The sequence below is a fragment of the Dama dama genome, chromosome 11, assembly GCF_033118175.1.
Source record: "Dama dama isolate Ldn47 chromosome 11, ASM3311817v1, whole genome shotgun sequence".
NCBI classification, from domain to species: domain Eukaryota; kingdom Metazoa; phylum Chordata; class Mammalia; order Artiodactyla; family Cervidae; genus Dama; species Dama dama.
The window spans coordinates 43,569,441-43,587,570 of record NC_083691.1 but is presented as its reverse complement, the minus strand read 5'-3'; the positions used below and the strand labels follow the sequence as shown (position 1 = coordinate 43,587,570).

The following is an 18,130-nucleotide window of genomic DNA, read 5'->3' as shown; positions in this document are numbered from 1 at the left end:
TTTATTTATTTATTATTATTTATAGGGCATACTTTGTTTCATTAAATATCATGTTAAGTGAGGGGGGAGGGGAGAATCAAGATGGCAGAGGAGTAGGATGTGGAGCTCATCATCTCCCACAAATACATTAAAAATACATCTACAAGTAGAACTATTTGCACAGAACATCTACTGAATGCTAGCAAAAGATGTCAGACTTCTGAAAGGGCAAGAAAACCTCCATGTAACCAGGTAGGACAAAAGAAAAAGAGAAAGGAATCAGGACAGGACCTGTGCAGGGATGGGACTGTGAAAGAGGAAAGATTCCTGTACCCTGAGAATTCCCCTCACTGGTGGGGAGATCAGCCTGGATGGAGTAGCTTTGAGAGTGCAGCGACCAGTTTGTCGTAGGCAAAATAGAGAGTAACAGGCACAGACAGTACTGATGCCCTGTGTTCTCCTGTCTCAGATGCTAGGCCATCAGCATGGGTGAGGGCCTGGTGCTGAAGCTCAGGCTTCAGCGGTCAGACCTGGGATAGATTGGCTGTGCAGACATAGGCTGAAGAGGCTGGAGTGTGGCAACAGAGGGTAAACTCAGAAAAGCTGGGTTTCACCAGAGAGGCAAGGAGCCATTATTTGGGAGCATGTTAAGAAAGGGATAGGAGTGCCATGCACTCTCAGGCAACAGGACACCTTCTTCATGAGTTCCAGGGATGGTGTGAGCTGCCATTTCCATCCTGGCTTCCACAGAAGGGCACGGGCCACCAACCCCACTAAGTCCTGCATCCAAGGGCCAATCACTGCCCCTGATGTCCCAGAAGTGCACAGACCCTTGTTGTCACTACAAGACCTGCAAGAAGTCACCAACCACTGTCTCGAGAGTGCACAGGCCACTGCTGCCACTATAAGACCTGCAGTAAGATGATCATTGCTGCCCCCATTGTCCTAGGCTCATCCCTCATGAAAACACCAAAATCACAACCAACTGGTAAACACCCATTGACAAAAGACATTGGAACCTACCAAAAAAGATATTTTATATCCAAAGACAAAGATGCCACAACTAGAAAATAGGAGGAGCACTTCAGTCAAATCCCATTTCCACCAGGTAGACGATCCATAAACTGGAAAACAATTATATTCCAGAGGTTCACCCATGGGAGTGAGAGTTATGAACCCCATATTAGGCACCCCAGCCTGAGGATCTGGCATTGTGAGGAGGATCCCCTAGAGCATGTAGCCTTGAAGACCGGTGGGGCGTGAGTGCAGGACTGGGGGAAACAGTTCACTCTTGAAAGGTGCACCCAAGGTTTCATGTGCACTGGGAACCAGCACAAACCAGTGACGCCATAGGAGCCAAGGTTAAACCTACCTGCAGGTTTTAGCGAGTACCCTGGGGAAGCACGGATCAGCTGTGGCTCACTGTGGGGGCAAGGACACTGGTGGCAGGGGCCCCAGGGAATACTGATTGGCATAAGGCCGCCATTTTGGCAGGAAAACCTGGCGGCAGCCAACAGTGTGCAAGCTCCAGTGTTGGGATGCCTCAGGCCAAACCACCAACAGGGTGGCACAGAGCCCCACCCATCAGCAGATGGGTTGCCTAAAGTTGTACTGAGCTCACAGCCACCTGTAAACACACCACTTGACATGACCACCAGAGGGAGAAGATCCAGCGCCACCCACCAGAGGGCAGGCACTAGTCCTTCCTACTAGGAAACCTGCACAAGCTCCTGGACCAACCTCAACCACCAGGCAGCAGACATCAGAAGCAACAGGAATTATGACCCTGTGGAAAGGAAATCACAAACACAGAAAGTCAGACAAAATTAGATGGTAGAGATGTATGGCCAGCAAAGGACAAGATAAAAACCTAGAAGAACAACTAATAGGCAATCTACCTGAAAAAGAACTGAGTAATGAAAGTAAACATGATGTAAGATTTGGAAAAAGAATGGAAGCACAAACCAAGAAGATACAAGATAGGTTTAATGAAGAGCTGGAAGACTTAGAAATGAACAATAAGTGAAATGAAAAATTAAGAGGGACTCAACAGCAGAATAAATGAGGCAGAAAAACAAATAAGTGAGCTGGAAGATAGAGTGGTGGAAATCACTTCAGAACAGAGTAAAGAAAAAGGAATGAAAAGAAATGAGAACAGTCTTAGAGACTTATAGGGTAATATTAAATGCACCAACATTTGCATTATAAGGGTTCCAGAAGGAGAAGAGAGAGAGAGGACCTGAGGAAATATTTGACAGTTGTAGCCAAAAACTTCCCTAACATGGGAAAGGAAACACTCACTCCAGTCCAGGAAGTGCAGAGAGTCTCAGGCTGGATAATCCAAGGAGGATATTAATTAAGCAAAGGCCAGGACATATTAATTAAACAAGGAAAAGACAATCAGAATATATTAAATGCAATGAAATAAAAGCAACAAATAACATACATGATAATACCCTTGAAGATATCAGATAATTTTTCAGCAGAAACTGCAGGCCAGAAGGGAAAGGCACAATATATATAAAGTGATAAACGGGGGAAATCTACCCCTTTTAAGAATACCCTATCAAGCAAGGTTCTTGTTCAGATTTGATGGAGAAATGAAAGGCTTTATAGACAAGGAAAAGCTAAGAGAATTCAGCACCACCACCAAACCAGCCTTACAATAAATGCTAAAGGAATTTCTCCAGGTGGAAAAGAAAAGGTCACACTTAGAAACAAGAAAAAATTATGAATGGAAAAGCTCAGAGGTAAAAGCAAATGTACAGTAAAGATAAGAAAGCATCCACAGACACATATGACAAAGCCTGCAATCATGAGAGAGTACAAATGCAAAATATTGGAAATGCATTTGAAATTAAAATGCAACTTAAAGCAATCTTGATACATATATATAGACTGCTATATTAAAACCTCACGGGAACCACACTCCAAAATTCTACAACAGATAAAATTCTACAACAGATACAGACACAATAAAGAAAAAGCAGTCCAAACACAACACTAAAGATAGTCATCAAATCCCAAGAGGAGAGAACAAATCCAAACAACAAAATGGCAATAAGAACATACATATGACAATGACCTTAAATGTAAATGGATTAAATGCTCCAACCAAAAGACACAGACTGGCTGAATGGATACCAAAAAGGAAAAACCTCATATACCTGTGTCTATAAGAGACCTACTTCAGATCTAGGGACACATACAGGTAGAAAGTGGGGATTAAAAGAAACCATGGGTAGTAATACTCATATCAGACAAAATAGGCTTTAAAATAAATACTGTTATGAGGGATAAGGAAAAACTACATAATGATCAAGAGATCAAGAAGAAAATATAAACATTGTAAATATATATGTACCCAACACCAGGCTTCCCTGATGACTCAGTCAGTTAAGAATCTGCCTTCAATGCAGGGGATACAGGAGACGTGGGTTCAGTCCCTGGATTGGGAAGATTTGCTGGAGGCGGAAATGGCAACCTTACCAGTATTGTTGCCTGGGAAATCCCACGGACAGAGGAGCCTGGTGGGTTACAGTCCATCGAGTCACAAAGAGTTGGACTGAGCTCAGTCATGTCTGACTCTTTGAGATGCTATGGACCGACTGTATTCTTCCAGGCTCTTCTGTCCACGGGATTTTCCAGGCAACAATACCAAAAGGTGCAATTTCTTCCTCCAGGGGATCTTCCTGATCCAGGGATTGAACCTACACCTCCAGCATTGGCAGGTGTATTCTTTATCACTGAGCCACCAGGGAAGCCCCTGGAGCACCTCAGCACATAAGGCAAATGCTAACGGCCATAAAAGGGGAAATGAACAGTAACACAATAGTGGGGGATGTTAACACCCACTTGCATCAGTGGACAGCTCTTCTAGGCAGAAAATAAGTAAACACAGGCCTTAAATGACAGACCAGATGGACTTAATTGATATACCCATGGGACACAGCAAAAGCACCTCTAAGAGGGAAGTTTAGAGCAATAAAATCCTACATCAGGAAAGATTAAAAATCCAAAATAAAGAACCTAATCTTATACCTAAAGCAACTAGAGGAAGAACAAACAAAACGAGAGTTACTGGAAGAAAAGAAACCATAAAGATCGAAACAGAAGTAAATGCAATAGAGAACAGAACAATAGAAAAGATCAATGAAACTAAAAGAATAAACAAAATTGATAAACCTCTAGCAAGACTAAAGGAAAAAAAAAAAAAAGGAGATGGCTCAAATCAATAAAATTAGAAAGGAAAAAAAGAAGGTACAACTGACATTCCAGAAATGCAAAGGACTGTAAGAGACTAAGCAATTATATACCAACAAAATGGACAGCCTAGAAAAAAATGGACACATTCTTAGAATGGTTAACCTTCCAAAACTGAACCAGGAAGAAATAGAAAATATGAACAAACCAATTACAAGTACTGAAATTGAAAATGTGATTTTTTTAAAAAACTGCTAACAAAAAGTCCAGGACCAGATTAATTTATCAAACATTTAAAGAGTTAACACCTATCTTTTAGAAAATCATCAAAAAAATTGCAGATAGAACACTCCCAAACTCATTCTAGGCCACCATTATACTGATAACAAAACCAGACAGATACCACACAAAAAAGAAAATTTCAGACAAGTATCACTGATGAATGCAAAAGTCATCAACAAAATACTAGCAAACCAAGTCCAATAAAAGGATGATACAGCATGATCAAGTGGGGTTTATCCCAGGGATACAAGGATTCTTCAATATCTGCAAATCAATGAGTGTGATATACCACATTAAGAAATGAAGAATAAAAACCTTATGATCATCTCAATAGCTGCAGAAAAAAGCTTTTGACAAAATCCAACACCCATTTATGATAAAAACTCTATGGAAAGTGGGCATAGAGGGAACCTGCCTCAACAATAAAGGCCATATATGACAAATTCACAGCTAAAATTCTCAACACTGAAAAGCTGAAAGCATTTCATCTATGATCAAGATGAAGAGAAAGATGTTCATTCTCATTACTTTTATTCAGCATACTTTTGTACATCCTAACCATGCAATCAGAAAAAAAAGAAAAGTAATTCAAATTGGTAAAGAAGTAAGACTGCCATTCTTTGCAGATGGCATGATACTATACATTGAAAATCCTAAATGTGTTACCAGAAAACTACTAGAGGTTATAAGTGGATAAGTTTCAGGATACAAAGTTGATCAACAGAAATTTCATGCATTTGGGGTTAACATTACACACTTATATATATATATATATACACATTACACATTTATATATATAAAATATATAAATAACAAGGACCTAAATAAATCTATAGGGGGAAAATATCTGAAAAAGAATGGATATATGTATAATTGAATTACTTTTGCTGTACACAGGAAACTTAACATTGTTAATCAACTATACTCCAATATGAAATAAAAACTTAATTAAAAAAATAAAATTTTGTTTAAACACTAGACATTTAATATTTAAACATTATAAATATTCAATACATATATAATTTAATATACTTAAATATAACATGGAAACTCTGGAAATCACTTTTCTCTAAGGTTTGTTGTTGCTATTTGTTGTTTGTTTGGTAACTTTTTAAAACTGAATCTGCAAAGTCTATATCCTTTGCTGTGTGCAGCCAGTGAAATTTCTTTTCAGTTACCTTAAGAGTCACCTATAGATGAACACAATTTCAACTTAAATATCCATATTATACTATTTACCTAAGCTTCTTTTTTTTTTAGACACTGTATTCACAGAAAAAGTAATTCAAATTAACCAACAATTCCCTACAAATGTAAACAGAAGTGATACCAAATAAGCATTGATGAAAACAAAAAGCACTTTAAAAAAACAGCATTAAATCTTACCAACTCCAGAGGTTATTGATTCTGCATCAATATCACTAGCTCTCCTTCTTGCCACTTCAGCTAGTGCTAGTTCTCCCTTATCTAGTGCAAGGTAATGGATGTCCTTTGGAAATACAGCAAATAAAAGATTAATCCAAAATGAATCTTAGTCAAGTTACAAAGGAGATTCTGAAAAAAAGAACTTATGGTTCAGATTACAAAACAGACATGGCTGATGAACATTCTTTTTTATATTTTAATTTTCTGAGTTTTCTAGTACAAGGAAATTTTCGTAAATTGCAAATCCTGGCTGTAACTAGTGGCAGTTACTTAAATAAATTATTTTGAGTCTTTAGGGAAAAAGACAAGCTGTTAAATGTTCAATATACTCAGTTTTATCAGGGAATAAAAATCTTAGTTGCCGTTTTCTATAATGAAATTTTACTATCTCAGATAGCTTCTTCAAAATTCAATTGTTCATTATGATAAGCAGTTTACAAGGAATATTATTACACAAATTGTTTCTGATATTTATGCATTTGGCACATATTACTTTGTTATTATTATTAATACTACTATTATCTTGAACTCATTCAGTCAACAGATAATCAGTGCCTATTAAGTGCCAGGCACTGTTGTGAAAAGAGAGGTCAATTACAATACCATTTCTCAACAAGCTTTGAGTCCAGTAGGGAGAAAGACCACTGTAAACAACAGCTAATAACTCAGTGGGATAGGTTTTATGGCAGAGTTAAGAATGGTATGGAACCAAAGAGAAGGAACTGATCCTTGATCTGCGTTTTGAAGGATAACTAAGAGTTATACTAGAAGGGAAAATGGAGGTAAGCCAACAGAAAATGAATGGTATCTGACACACATATGTAGAGAAGATTGAAAAACCACAGTTCTATCAGGCAATAACAGGTCTTTCAGTATGGAAGGAATATTTGATGTGTGAGAGAATACAGTGGAAAATAAGGCAGAGCTACTAAAAAAGACTTAGAAATCTTTGGTATACAAAATGATTGTTGGAATGAGAATTTTATTGCAATAAAATGGTTAATAGAATATGAACAAATTTTTAATGATAAAATATAAATGGCCTATAATCATGAGCTTTCAGGGCTTTCCTGATACCTGAGTTGGTAAAGAATCCACCTGCAATGCAGGAGACCCCGGGAATTCCCTTCAATTCCTGGGTAGGGAAAATTCACTGAAGAAGGGATAGGCTGCCCACTCCAGTATTCTTGGGCTTCCCTTATGGCTCAGCTGGTAAAGAATCTGCCTGCAATGCAGGAGACCTGGGCTTGATCCCTGGGTTGGGAAGATCCCCTGGAGAAGGGAAAGGCTACCCACTCCAGTATTCTGGCCTGGAGAATTCCAGACCATAGTCCATGGGGTCACAAAGAGTTGGACACAACTGAGCGACTTTCACTTTCATAATCATGAAAGGATATTTTACTTTCCCAATATTCAAGTTGAAAAATGTAACTTCAAACTGCACAAGTTTTTTAAAGTTGCTACTTATTGGTTGCAGTTTTGGGGAAAACAGGTATTTACATTTACTGGGAACATAGACTTTATACAGCAGGGGTTGGTAAGCTATGGCTTACAAGCCAAATACAGCCTGCCTTTATACAGTCCTTGAGTTTTCAATGCTATTTACCTAGCATAATGCCTTCCAGGTCCATTAATGTTGCTGTAGATGGCTAAAATCTAATTCTTAATTAGGGCTGAGAAATATAAGTATTCTGTGTATCCATTCATCAGTTGATGGACACTTAGGTTACATTTGTATCTTGGCAATTGTAAACAGTGTTGCTATTAACACTGGGGTGAATGTATCCTTTCAAATAAGTGCTTTTGTTTCTCTCAGATACATACTCAGGAATGTAATTGCTGGGTCATAAAGCTATGACAAATTTAGACAGCATATTAAAAAGCAGAGACATCACTTTGCTGACAAGGTCCATCTAGTCATATCTATGACTTTTCCAATAGTCATGTATGATGTGAGAGCTGGACCATAAAGAAGGCTGAGCACTGAAGAAATGATGCTTTTGAACTGTTGGAGAACTCCGACTCTTGAGAGTCCCTTGGACAGCAAGATCAAACCAGTCAGTCCTACAGGAAATCAACCCTGAATATTCATTGGAAGGACTGATGCTGAAGCTGAAGCTTCAATACTTTGGCCACCTGATGGGAAGAGCTGACTCACTGGAAAAGATTTTGACACTGGTAAACATTGAAGGCAGGATGAGATGGTTGGATGACATCACTGACTTGATGGACATGAGTTTGAGCAAACCCTGGGATACGATGAAAGACAGGGAACCTTGGCATGCTGCACTTCATGGGGTTGCGAAGAGTTGGACACAGCTTAGTGACTGAACAGCAACAATGGTAGTTCTATTTTTAGTTATTTTGAGAAACCTCTGTGCTGTTTTCCCCAATTTACATTCCCACCAACAGTGTATGAAGATTTCCTTTTTTCTACATTCTTGCCAGCATTTGTCATTTGTGTTTTTTGTTGATGGCCCTTCTGACAGGTGTGGTGATATCTCATTGTGGTTCTGATTTGCATTTCCCTGATGATTGTACATCTCTTCATGGCTGTCTACATTTTCTTAAATTTTGGAAAACTGTTCAGATCCTCTGCCCATTTTATAATCAGGTTGTTTCTTTTTTGATGTTCAGTTGTGTGGACTGTTTATATATTTTGGATACTAACACCTTATTGGTCATATTATTTGCAAATAATTTTTCCCATTCAGTAGTTTTGTTTTGTTGTTATACTAAGTGAAATAAGTCAGAGAAAGACAAATACTAGATGATATTACTTATATGTGAAATATAAAAAATGCAATTAGCAAATGTAACAAAAAAAGTAGACACAAATACAAAGAGCAAACTAGTTACCAATGGAGAGGAAAGAAGGTCATGATAGGCATAAGGGATTAAGAAGTGTAAACTATTAGGTATAAATTAGGCTACAAGGATATATTATATAATATAGTCAACATAACAAATATTTTATAATAAATATAAATGGAGTTAACCTGTAAAAATTGTGAATCACTATATTATATATAGTATATACAAAGTATATATACTATATACTGTATATATGATAATGTACAGCAACTATACTTCATTTTTAAAAAGAACAGTGTTTACATTTTTAAATGGTTGGAAGAACTGTATTCAACCTCTCAAATCTGAATAGCTCTGGAATTAGCTCATGTTGCAGACTGGAAAATGTTTCAATTTAAAACAAGCCAAATAGTACTTATTGTGAAACTTAACATTGTGATAAAGTTTCTCAGTGAGAACTAACATTGTTTTTACTTGCAAGTAATACCAGGCTGTGTTACACACTTCCTGTAAAAATTAAAAGTCAAAACTGTCAAAAATTAAATGTGAGATCTCCATTCTTATGCAAAGTCTGAGCAATATATTTCAGTCCATGGCATTTTTCAGCATTGATACAAGTGCCAAGGAAATGCTTCCATAGCTCAAACTCTATCTAATGGTGCAATTAAGGGAAGTAATTAATTTACAATGTACTAACATATTAAAAGGCAGTCTAGTCTTTAGCTGATAGCGTTCTAAAAATGCCTTCTGATCAGTGAAAGTGTGCAATTAACCATACACTCATGTCATATATATCAATATTTGGCAGTAGTTGTCTATGAGGAAAGAAATTTGCAAACTGAAAATAAATTTTACCATAGATCAGTATCCACAGATGAATATTTACAATGGATTTTGTTGACAAGGAATAGCACCTTTCAACTCTTATTCCCCCAAAAGAACTCCCTTATTTACATCTGTAGAACTTCATTATGAAAACTGTACTCAATTATTAGATTTTTAACTTTATAAAAAATATTTATGTAAATTTGCTTTCTATCATACTCAATTATTACATTTAAAATTATATTTTATCGATAAAGATCTATGGAAATTTGTTTTCTCAAGTACTTATATAATAACCTCGATTTTGCTTCATGACCCGTTAGTCTATACTATTTGCTATTTGGTGCTTTAATAGAAAAAGTTTGATGATTCCATATTTAATTAATATAGCAGAATTTTAAATTAGCATATATATAATTTTGGAAACGTTTCCTAAGGAAATGATGTGATCAATCTTATGTCCAAGATTGGTGATGTAGAAAAGGAAGAGTCAAAAGAAAACAGAGTAATCAAGCCAAAAATCAAATAATCCTCCAATTAAAAATAAAATTAAAACAGATTGGTGATGACAGCAATACTTATTTTTTCTCACAAAGGAATCCTACATTTATTTACCAAAAATATTACATCTACCTTTTGTGCTTATAATATATAACATGATATTGTTTTTGAGGGGCAAACTCCCTAGATGAGTAGGTGCCCAATATGCCACTGGAGAAGAGTGGAGAAATAGCTCCAGAAGGTATGAAGAGGCTGATTGAGACAAAGCAGAAACAACACCCAGCTGTGCGTGCGTCTGGTGGTGAAAGTAAAGCCAGTGCTGTAAAGAACAGTATTGCATAGGAACCTGGGACGTCAGGTCCATGAATCAAGATAAATTGAAAGTGGTCAACAGGAGATGGCAAGAGTGAATATCAACATCTTAGCAATAGTGAACTAAAATGGACTGGAACTGGCAAATTTAATTCAGATAATTATATCTACTACTGTGGGCAAGAATCTCTTAGAAGAAATGGAGTAGCCTTCATAGTCATCAAAAGAGAACAAAATGCAGTACTTGGGTACAATCTCAAAAATGACAGAATGATCTCTGTTCGTTTCCAAGGCAAACCATTCAACATCACAGTAATCCAAGTCTATGCCTCAACCACTAATGCCAAAGAAGCTGAAGTTGAATGGTTCTATGAAGACCAACAAGGCTTTATAGAACTAACACCAAAAAAGATGTCCTTTCTTCATCATAGGGGACTGGAATGCAAAAGTAGGAAGTCAAGAGATACCTGAAGTAACAGGCAAGTTTGGCCTAGGAGTACAAAATGAAGCAGGGCAAAGGCTAACCGTTTTACCAAGAGAAGACATTGATTATAGCAGACACCTTCCAACACAAGAGACGACCATACACATGGATATCACCAGATAGTCAATACCAAAATCAGACTGATTATAGTTTTTGCAGTTGAAGATGGAGAAGCTCTATACAGTCAGCAAAAACAAGACCGGGAGCTGTCTGTGGCTCAGATCATGAACTCCTTATTGCCAAATCAGACTTAAATTGAAGGAAGTAGAGAAAACCACCAGGCCATTCAGGTATGACCTAAATCAAATCTCTTACGATTATACAGTGGAAGTGACAAATAGATTCAAGGGATTAAATCTGATAGAGTGCTTTAAAGAACTATGGATGGAAGCCAGTGACACTGTATAGGAGGCAGTGATCAAAACCATCCCCAAGAAAAAGAAATGCAAAAATGCAAAATGGCTGTCTGAGGAGGCCTTACAAATAGCTGAGAAAAGAAGAGAAGTGAAAGACAAAAGGAGAAAAGAAAGATAAACCCACTTGAATGGAGAGTTCCAAAGAATAGGAAGGAGAGATAAGAAAGCCTTCCTAAGTGATCAATGCAAAGAAACAGGAAAACAATAGAATGGGAAAGACTAGAGATCTTTTCAAGAAAATTATGATACCAAGGGAACATACCATGCAAAGATGGGCACAATAAAGGACAGACATGGTACAGACCTAACAGAAGCAGGAGATACTAGGAGGAGATGGCAAGAATACACAGAAGAAGCATACACAAAAGGTCTTAATGATTCAGATAACCACAATGGTATGATCACTCACTTAGAGCTAGACATTTTGGAGTGCAAAGCCAAGTGGGCCTTAGGAAGCATCACTACAAACAAAGCTAGTGGAGGTGATGGAATTCCAGTTGAGCTATTTCAAATCCTAAAAGATGATGCTGTGAAAGTGCTGCACTCAATATGCAGGCAAATTTGGAAAACTCAGCAGTGGCCACAGAACTGGAAAAGATCAGTTTTCATTCCAGTCCCCAAGAAGGGCAATGCCCAAAAATGTTCAAACTACCACACAATTGCACTCATTTCACATGCTAGCAAAGTAATGCTCAAAATTCTCAAAGTCAGGCTTCAATAGTAATGTGAACTGAGAACTTACAGATGTTCAGGTTGGATTTAGAAAAGGCAGAGGAACCAGAGATCAAATTGCCAACATCTGTTGGATCTTAGAAAAAGCAAGAGAATTTCAGAAAAACATCTGCTTCACTGACTATGCTAAAGTCTTTGACCATGTGGATCACAACAAACTGGAAAATTCTGAGAGAGATGGGAATACCAGACCACTTGACCTGCCTCTTGAGAAACCTGTATGCAGGTCAAGAAGCAACAGGACATGGAACAACAGACTGGTACCAATAGTGAAAGGAGTACGTCAAGGCTGTACATCGTCACCCTGCTTATCTAACTTATATGCAGAGTACATCATGGGAAATGCCAGGCTGGAAGAAGCACAAACTGGAATCAAGATTGCTGGGAGGAAATATCAATAACCTCACATATGCAGGTGACACCCCTGTTATGGAAGAAAGTAAAGAGGAACTAAGGAGCCTCTTGATGAAGGTGAAAGAGGAGAGTGAAAAAGCTGGCTTAAAACTCAACATTGAAAAAACAAATATCATGACATCCAGTCCCATCACCTCATGCCAAATAGATGGGGAAACGATGGAAACAGTGACAGACTTTATTTTCTTGGACTCCATAATCACTGCAGATGGTCACTGCAGCCATGAAATTTAAGATGCTTGCTCCCTGAAAGAAAAGCAATGATAAACCTAGACAGCATATTAAAAAGCAGAGACATTGATTGCCGACAAAGGTCTGTATAGTCAAAGCTATTTCTTCCTGTGGTCATGTACAGATGTGACAGTTGGACCATAAAGAAAGCTGATCGCCAAAGAATTGATGATTTTGAACTGTGGTGTTGGAGAAGACTAGTAAGAGTCCTTTGGACTGCAAGGAGATCCAACAAATCCTTCCTAAAGGAGATCAGTCCTGGGTATTCACTGGAAGGACTGATTCTGAAGCTGAAGTTCCAATATTTTGGCCACCTGATGCGAAGAGTCGACTCACTAGCAAAGACCCTGATGCTGGGAAAGATTGAAGGCAGGAGGAGAAGGAATGACAGAGGATGAGATGGTTGGAGGGGCATCACCGACTCAATGGACATGAGTTTGAGCAATCTCTGGGAGATGGTGAAGGACAGGGAAGTCTGGTGTGCTGCAGTCCATGGGGTCACAGAGTCGGTATGACTGAGTGACTGAACAACCAAAATGAGTTATCAAAGGTACCATATATTATCTAGTTCTATTTCTTACTGAATTCTTACTGAGTACAGAAGTATTGGTATCTATCAGTTGTTGCAAAGGTTGTTAGATATTTGATTAAGGTTACATAGCTGCTCTGGTATTGTCTTAATACTGAAAATCATTACCTACTTCAAATATCTTACGGATGAAGGGACAGCATTTACAATCCACTGATTGACTGACTGACTTAAGGTCCAGTAGAAATCTTGTCACTTTAAGTCAGAAACAATATGCTCAGGGAATCTTATCAACTAGAACAAGATGGAAATTATTATACAACTAAAGTACATATTTAATATTTTTTCAGAGATTTTTCTTTTCATTGAATACCATTTGGTAATTTAGGAGTTTGATCATATTTTTAGGAAAGCAAAGTTTTAGGGTAGAATATGTCGATTAGGTATTTCAAGTAATGTAACTACTGGCGGCCTTTGTATGGGAGAGTTGTCCTTTATAAATAATGTCTTTTCTTGGTCTAATTGATAAAATTTAATTTTGTTAAATTGGCTCAGGATATGAATAGAGACTTTAAACTGATAGCAATACTTAATAAAAAATTGGAAGCAACTTAAATGTACATCAATGGAAAAAATCATGTTGTTTTTCTTTTTATAATCCAAGAATGCCATGATACTTTCAAAATAGATCTTTATATTCAATAAAGAAATTAGCAGTAATTTAAAAATATATTTCCATGTTCAATTTGCTAGTATTTTATTTAATATTTTGGCAACTTTTAAAAATCTGAAGTATCGTTGCTATATAGTATTATATAAGTGCATCTATAGTCTTAGAAATTCTATCATCTTACTTAACACTTGACTGCTAACAAACCCTCAACTTATATCAAGGTTATAGTAGCCATGCAGAATAAGTTAAAGTGGCTTCTTCCCCCTATTTTTTCATCTCTGGCAAAATTTTTATATGTCTTCACTGAAAATAATCTAAACATATACAGTGCACTTAAGAAGAAACTACCATCCATTAGTAAGTGACATAAATGAACATCTGGTTAAAATAAAGATAGACTATACACCTGCTTATGGCTGAACGACTATAGATCATAAATATATCAATCCTGACACAAAATAACCTCTAAAATTTAGTAGAATTCCAATCAAAATCCCTGTAAGATTTTTCATGGACCTTGACAAGTTGATCTTAAAATTCACTTGTGAAAGTAAATGGTCAAGAATATCTAAGACTTATTCTAGTTAACATTAAGACTATAAAAAGTATTAGCATGCAAATCAAAGAAAAAAGAAAGTTACCCATAAAAAATATCCCTTTTTTGGGTGAGTTACTAATGTTAGTAATTCATGTTTAAAAGTGATGTAAGTGTTGACGATGAGATCTCTGGTCCACAAATTTATTTCTGGAACATGTTCTCTGCCTTTCACTCCTCCTTATTTCTGTGATTTCTACTAGTTATTTAATTCTTATTGGAAATTTGGGTCATTAATTTCAAGAAGGTAATAAGGCTTAACAGGTCTTGAGATGATATTGTATCTATACCATGATTTTCACTTAATATTTCTGTGGGCCTTCTCACTATTTATATATCTGAATGTAGTTTTTAGTAAAATGTAGTAGACAGTATATTTCTGTAACTCCATGTCTCTCAGTGTGAGTTCATGAATCTTTAGAGCCTGAAAAAACACATCTATTAACAATGTCTAGTATCTGTATTACCCCTCAACCCAGCTATCTTCTGGCTACATTTGTTTTAACTTTTAGATAGTTTTAGAGTTGCAATTTAGTTTCAGTATTGGATATAATTAAATAAGCTCATACATCCCTAGGAAATGGTTGTAATTCTAAAAAAGTCAAAAAAGTAAAAGACACTTGGCTATATATTTCATTTTCATGTCTTTTACTTGCCTTCTTAAGTGAACAATGCAAAAGAAATAGACAAAAACAACAGAATGGGAAAGACTAGAGATCCCTTCAAGGAAGCTGGAGATACCAAGGGAACATTTCATGCAAAGATGGGCACAATATAGGACAGAAATGGTAAGGGCATAACGAAAGTAGAAGGGCTTAAGAGGTGGCAAGAATACACAGAAAACTATACAAAAAAGGTCAGAATGATCCAGATAACCACGATGCTGTGGTATCTCACCTACAGCCAGACATCATGGAGTGTGAGGTCAAGTGGGCCTTACGAAGGATTACCACAAACAAAGCTAGTGGACCTGATGGAATTCCAGCTGAGCTATTTCTAATCCTAAAAGATGATGCTGTTAAAGTGCTGCACTCAAAATGCCAGCAAATATAGAAAACTCAGCAGTGGCCACACGACTGGAAAAGGCCAGTTTTCGTTCCAATCCCCAAAAAGGGCAATGCCAAAGAATGTTCAAACTACCACACAATTAAACTCATTTCACATGCTAGCAAGGTAATGCTCAAAATCCTTAAAGCTAGGCTTCGACAGTATGTGAACCAAGAACATCCAGATGTACAAGCTGGATTTAGAAAAGGCAGAGGAACCTGAGATCAAATTGCCAACATCTACTGGATTGTAGAAAAAGTAAGGGAATTCAAGAAAAACATCTAAACATCTGCTTCTGCTTCACTGACTATGGTAAAGCCTTTGACTGTGTGGATAACAACAAACTGGAAAATTCTTCAAGAGATGGGAATACCAGATCACCTTACCTGCCTCCTGAGAAATCTGTATGCAGGTCAAGAAGCAATAGTTTAGAACCAGAATAACAGACTGGTTCCAAATTGGGAAAAGAACAATCAAGACTGTATACTGTCACTGTGCTTATTTAACTTCTATGCAGAGTACATCACAGGAAGTGCCAGGCTGGATGAGGCACAAACTGGAATCAAGATTGCCGGGTGAAGTGTCAATAACTTTAGATATGCAGATGACATCACCCTAATGGCAGAAAGCAATGAGGAACTAATGAGTGTCTTGATAATGGTGAAAGAGGAGAGTGAAAAACCTGGCTTAAAAGTTGACATTCAAAAAACTAAGATCATGGCATCTGATCCCATCACCTCATGGCAAATAGATGTGTAAACAATGGAAACAGTGATGGATTTTATTTTCTTGGGCTCCAAAATCACTGTGGACGGTGAATGTAGCCATGAAATTAAAAGACATTTGCTCCCTGGAAGAACAGTTATGGCACTCCAAGAGAGCATATTAAAAAGCAGAGACAGGGGGAGGAGCCAAGATGGCAGAGGAGTAGGACAGGGGGACCACTTTCTCTCCTACAAATTCATCAAAAGAATAACTGAACGCAGAGCAAACTTCACAAAACAACTTCTGATTGCTAGCTGACGTCATCAGGCGCCCAGAAAAGCAGCCCATTGTCTTCGAAAGGAGGTAGGACAAAATATAAAAGATAAAAAGTGAGACAAATGAGCTAAGGACGGAGATCCGTCCCGGGAAGGGAGTCTTAGGCGGCATTGCTTGGGGTAGGGTCCGGGCCTGAGAGCCCTGAGGACAATCAGAGGGAGTTTCTGTGAGTTGCCAACTTGAACTGTGGGAGAGCAAAAGAGAGAGAGAGAAAATTAACCGGCTGAACACACTGCCGGCCGTTCGCAGAACAAAGAGACCGAGAAAGTCCAGAGAAGAGCTCCCAGGCTGCGGACCGGCCCAGCCACGCAGGAGGCAGGAGGCAGGGGGGAGGGGAAGGTCGCGGCGAGACACAGGGCGCAGGCACCCGACCAGCGCGGGCGGGGACTGGGGCTGGGGACGCGGAGGGCAGAAGGCGCACGCACCCGACTGGCGCCAGCGGAAACTGAGACTGGGTCCGTGGAAGGGAGTGGGCGCGCCACACCTGGGGAGAGTGCGCCCACGAAGCCCCTGGCTGCCTGGACCGCTATGACGGGGAAGGCACAGAGAGCAGGCGCAGCTTTTCGTTCCGCGCTTTTGTGGGACACCTGAGGGCTGGAACCGCGCGCACCGCGGGCGTGCTCCATATGGAGCGGCCGGGAGCCTGAGCAGCACAGACGGAGAAAGCAGTGTCAGCCCCTCCCGGGAGTGCCAGCCCGTCCCCGCGGCGCAAGCCCATCCCCACAGCGCCAGCCCCTCCCCGAAGTGCCAGCCCCTCCCCGCAGAGCGACGGAACTAGCTACCTGAATAAGAGTCCACCTCCGCCCGCCTGTGTCAGGGCGGAAATGAGGCTCTGAAGAGACCAGCAAACAGAAGCCAAATAAACAAAGGGAACTGCTTCAGAAGGGAACTGCTTCAGAAGGGACCACTGCAAGAGATTAAAATCCCTGTAGAAAACACCGACTACACCGGAAGGGGCCTGTAGATATCGAGAACTGTAAGCTGGAACGAGGAACTATCTGAAACAGCCAAAGCCACACTGACCGCAACAGCTCCAGAAAAACTGCTAGATATAATTTTAATTTTTTTTTTTTTAAAGAAGGAAAAAAAATTTTTATTTTTTATTTTTTCTCTTCTATTTTCCTTTAAAATTACCTATTACTCCCCAATTACTCCTTAACTTTCATTTTCATAGATTTTTATGATTTGTTTAATTAGGGAAAAAAATTTTTTTTTATTTTTTTTCTTTCCTTTTTCTCTTCTATTTTCTATTTTTCTTTTTCTCATTTCTTTCAAAGTCCTCTAGTACTTCTCTACTACTCCTTAATTTTCATTTTCAGTACACTATAACCTTACAAAAAAAAAAAAGAGAGAGAAGCCCTATTTTTAAACCAAAATTCAGTTCCCATTTTTATTCAGGAGTGTGTTGATTATTCTCGCCCCATCTTGACTCTCTGTTTTCTACCTCAGAACACCTCTATTTCCTCCTTTCCCCTTCTCTTCCCAATCCAATTCTGTGAATCTTTGTAGGTGTCTGGTCTATGGAGAACACTCTGGGAACAGACAACTGCGTAGATCTGTCTCTCTCCTCTTGAGTCCCCCTTTTTCTCCTCCTGCTCATCTTTATCTCCCTCCTCCCTCTCCTCTT

At 38.4% G+C, this 18,130-nt stretch overlaps 1 protein-coding gene across 1 annotated transcript in view; it reads right to left on the bottom strand.

Moving 5' to 3' along the window:
* Positions 1-18,130, bottom strand: part of WDPCP (WD repeat containing planar cell polarity effector) — a 296,203-nt gene that overhangs the window by 18,349 nt on the left and 259,724 nt on the right. The window contains exon 15 of the mRNA XM_061156106.1: positions 5,851-5,953. Within this exon, the coding sequence (XP_061012089.1) occupies positions 5,851-5,953 (103 nt within the window). The remainder of the gene's footprint in view (positions 1-5,850; positions 5,954-18,130) is intronic.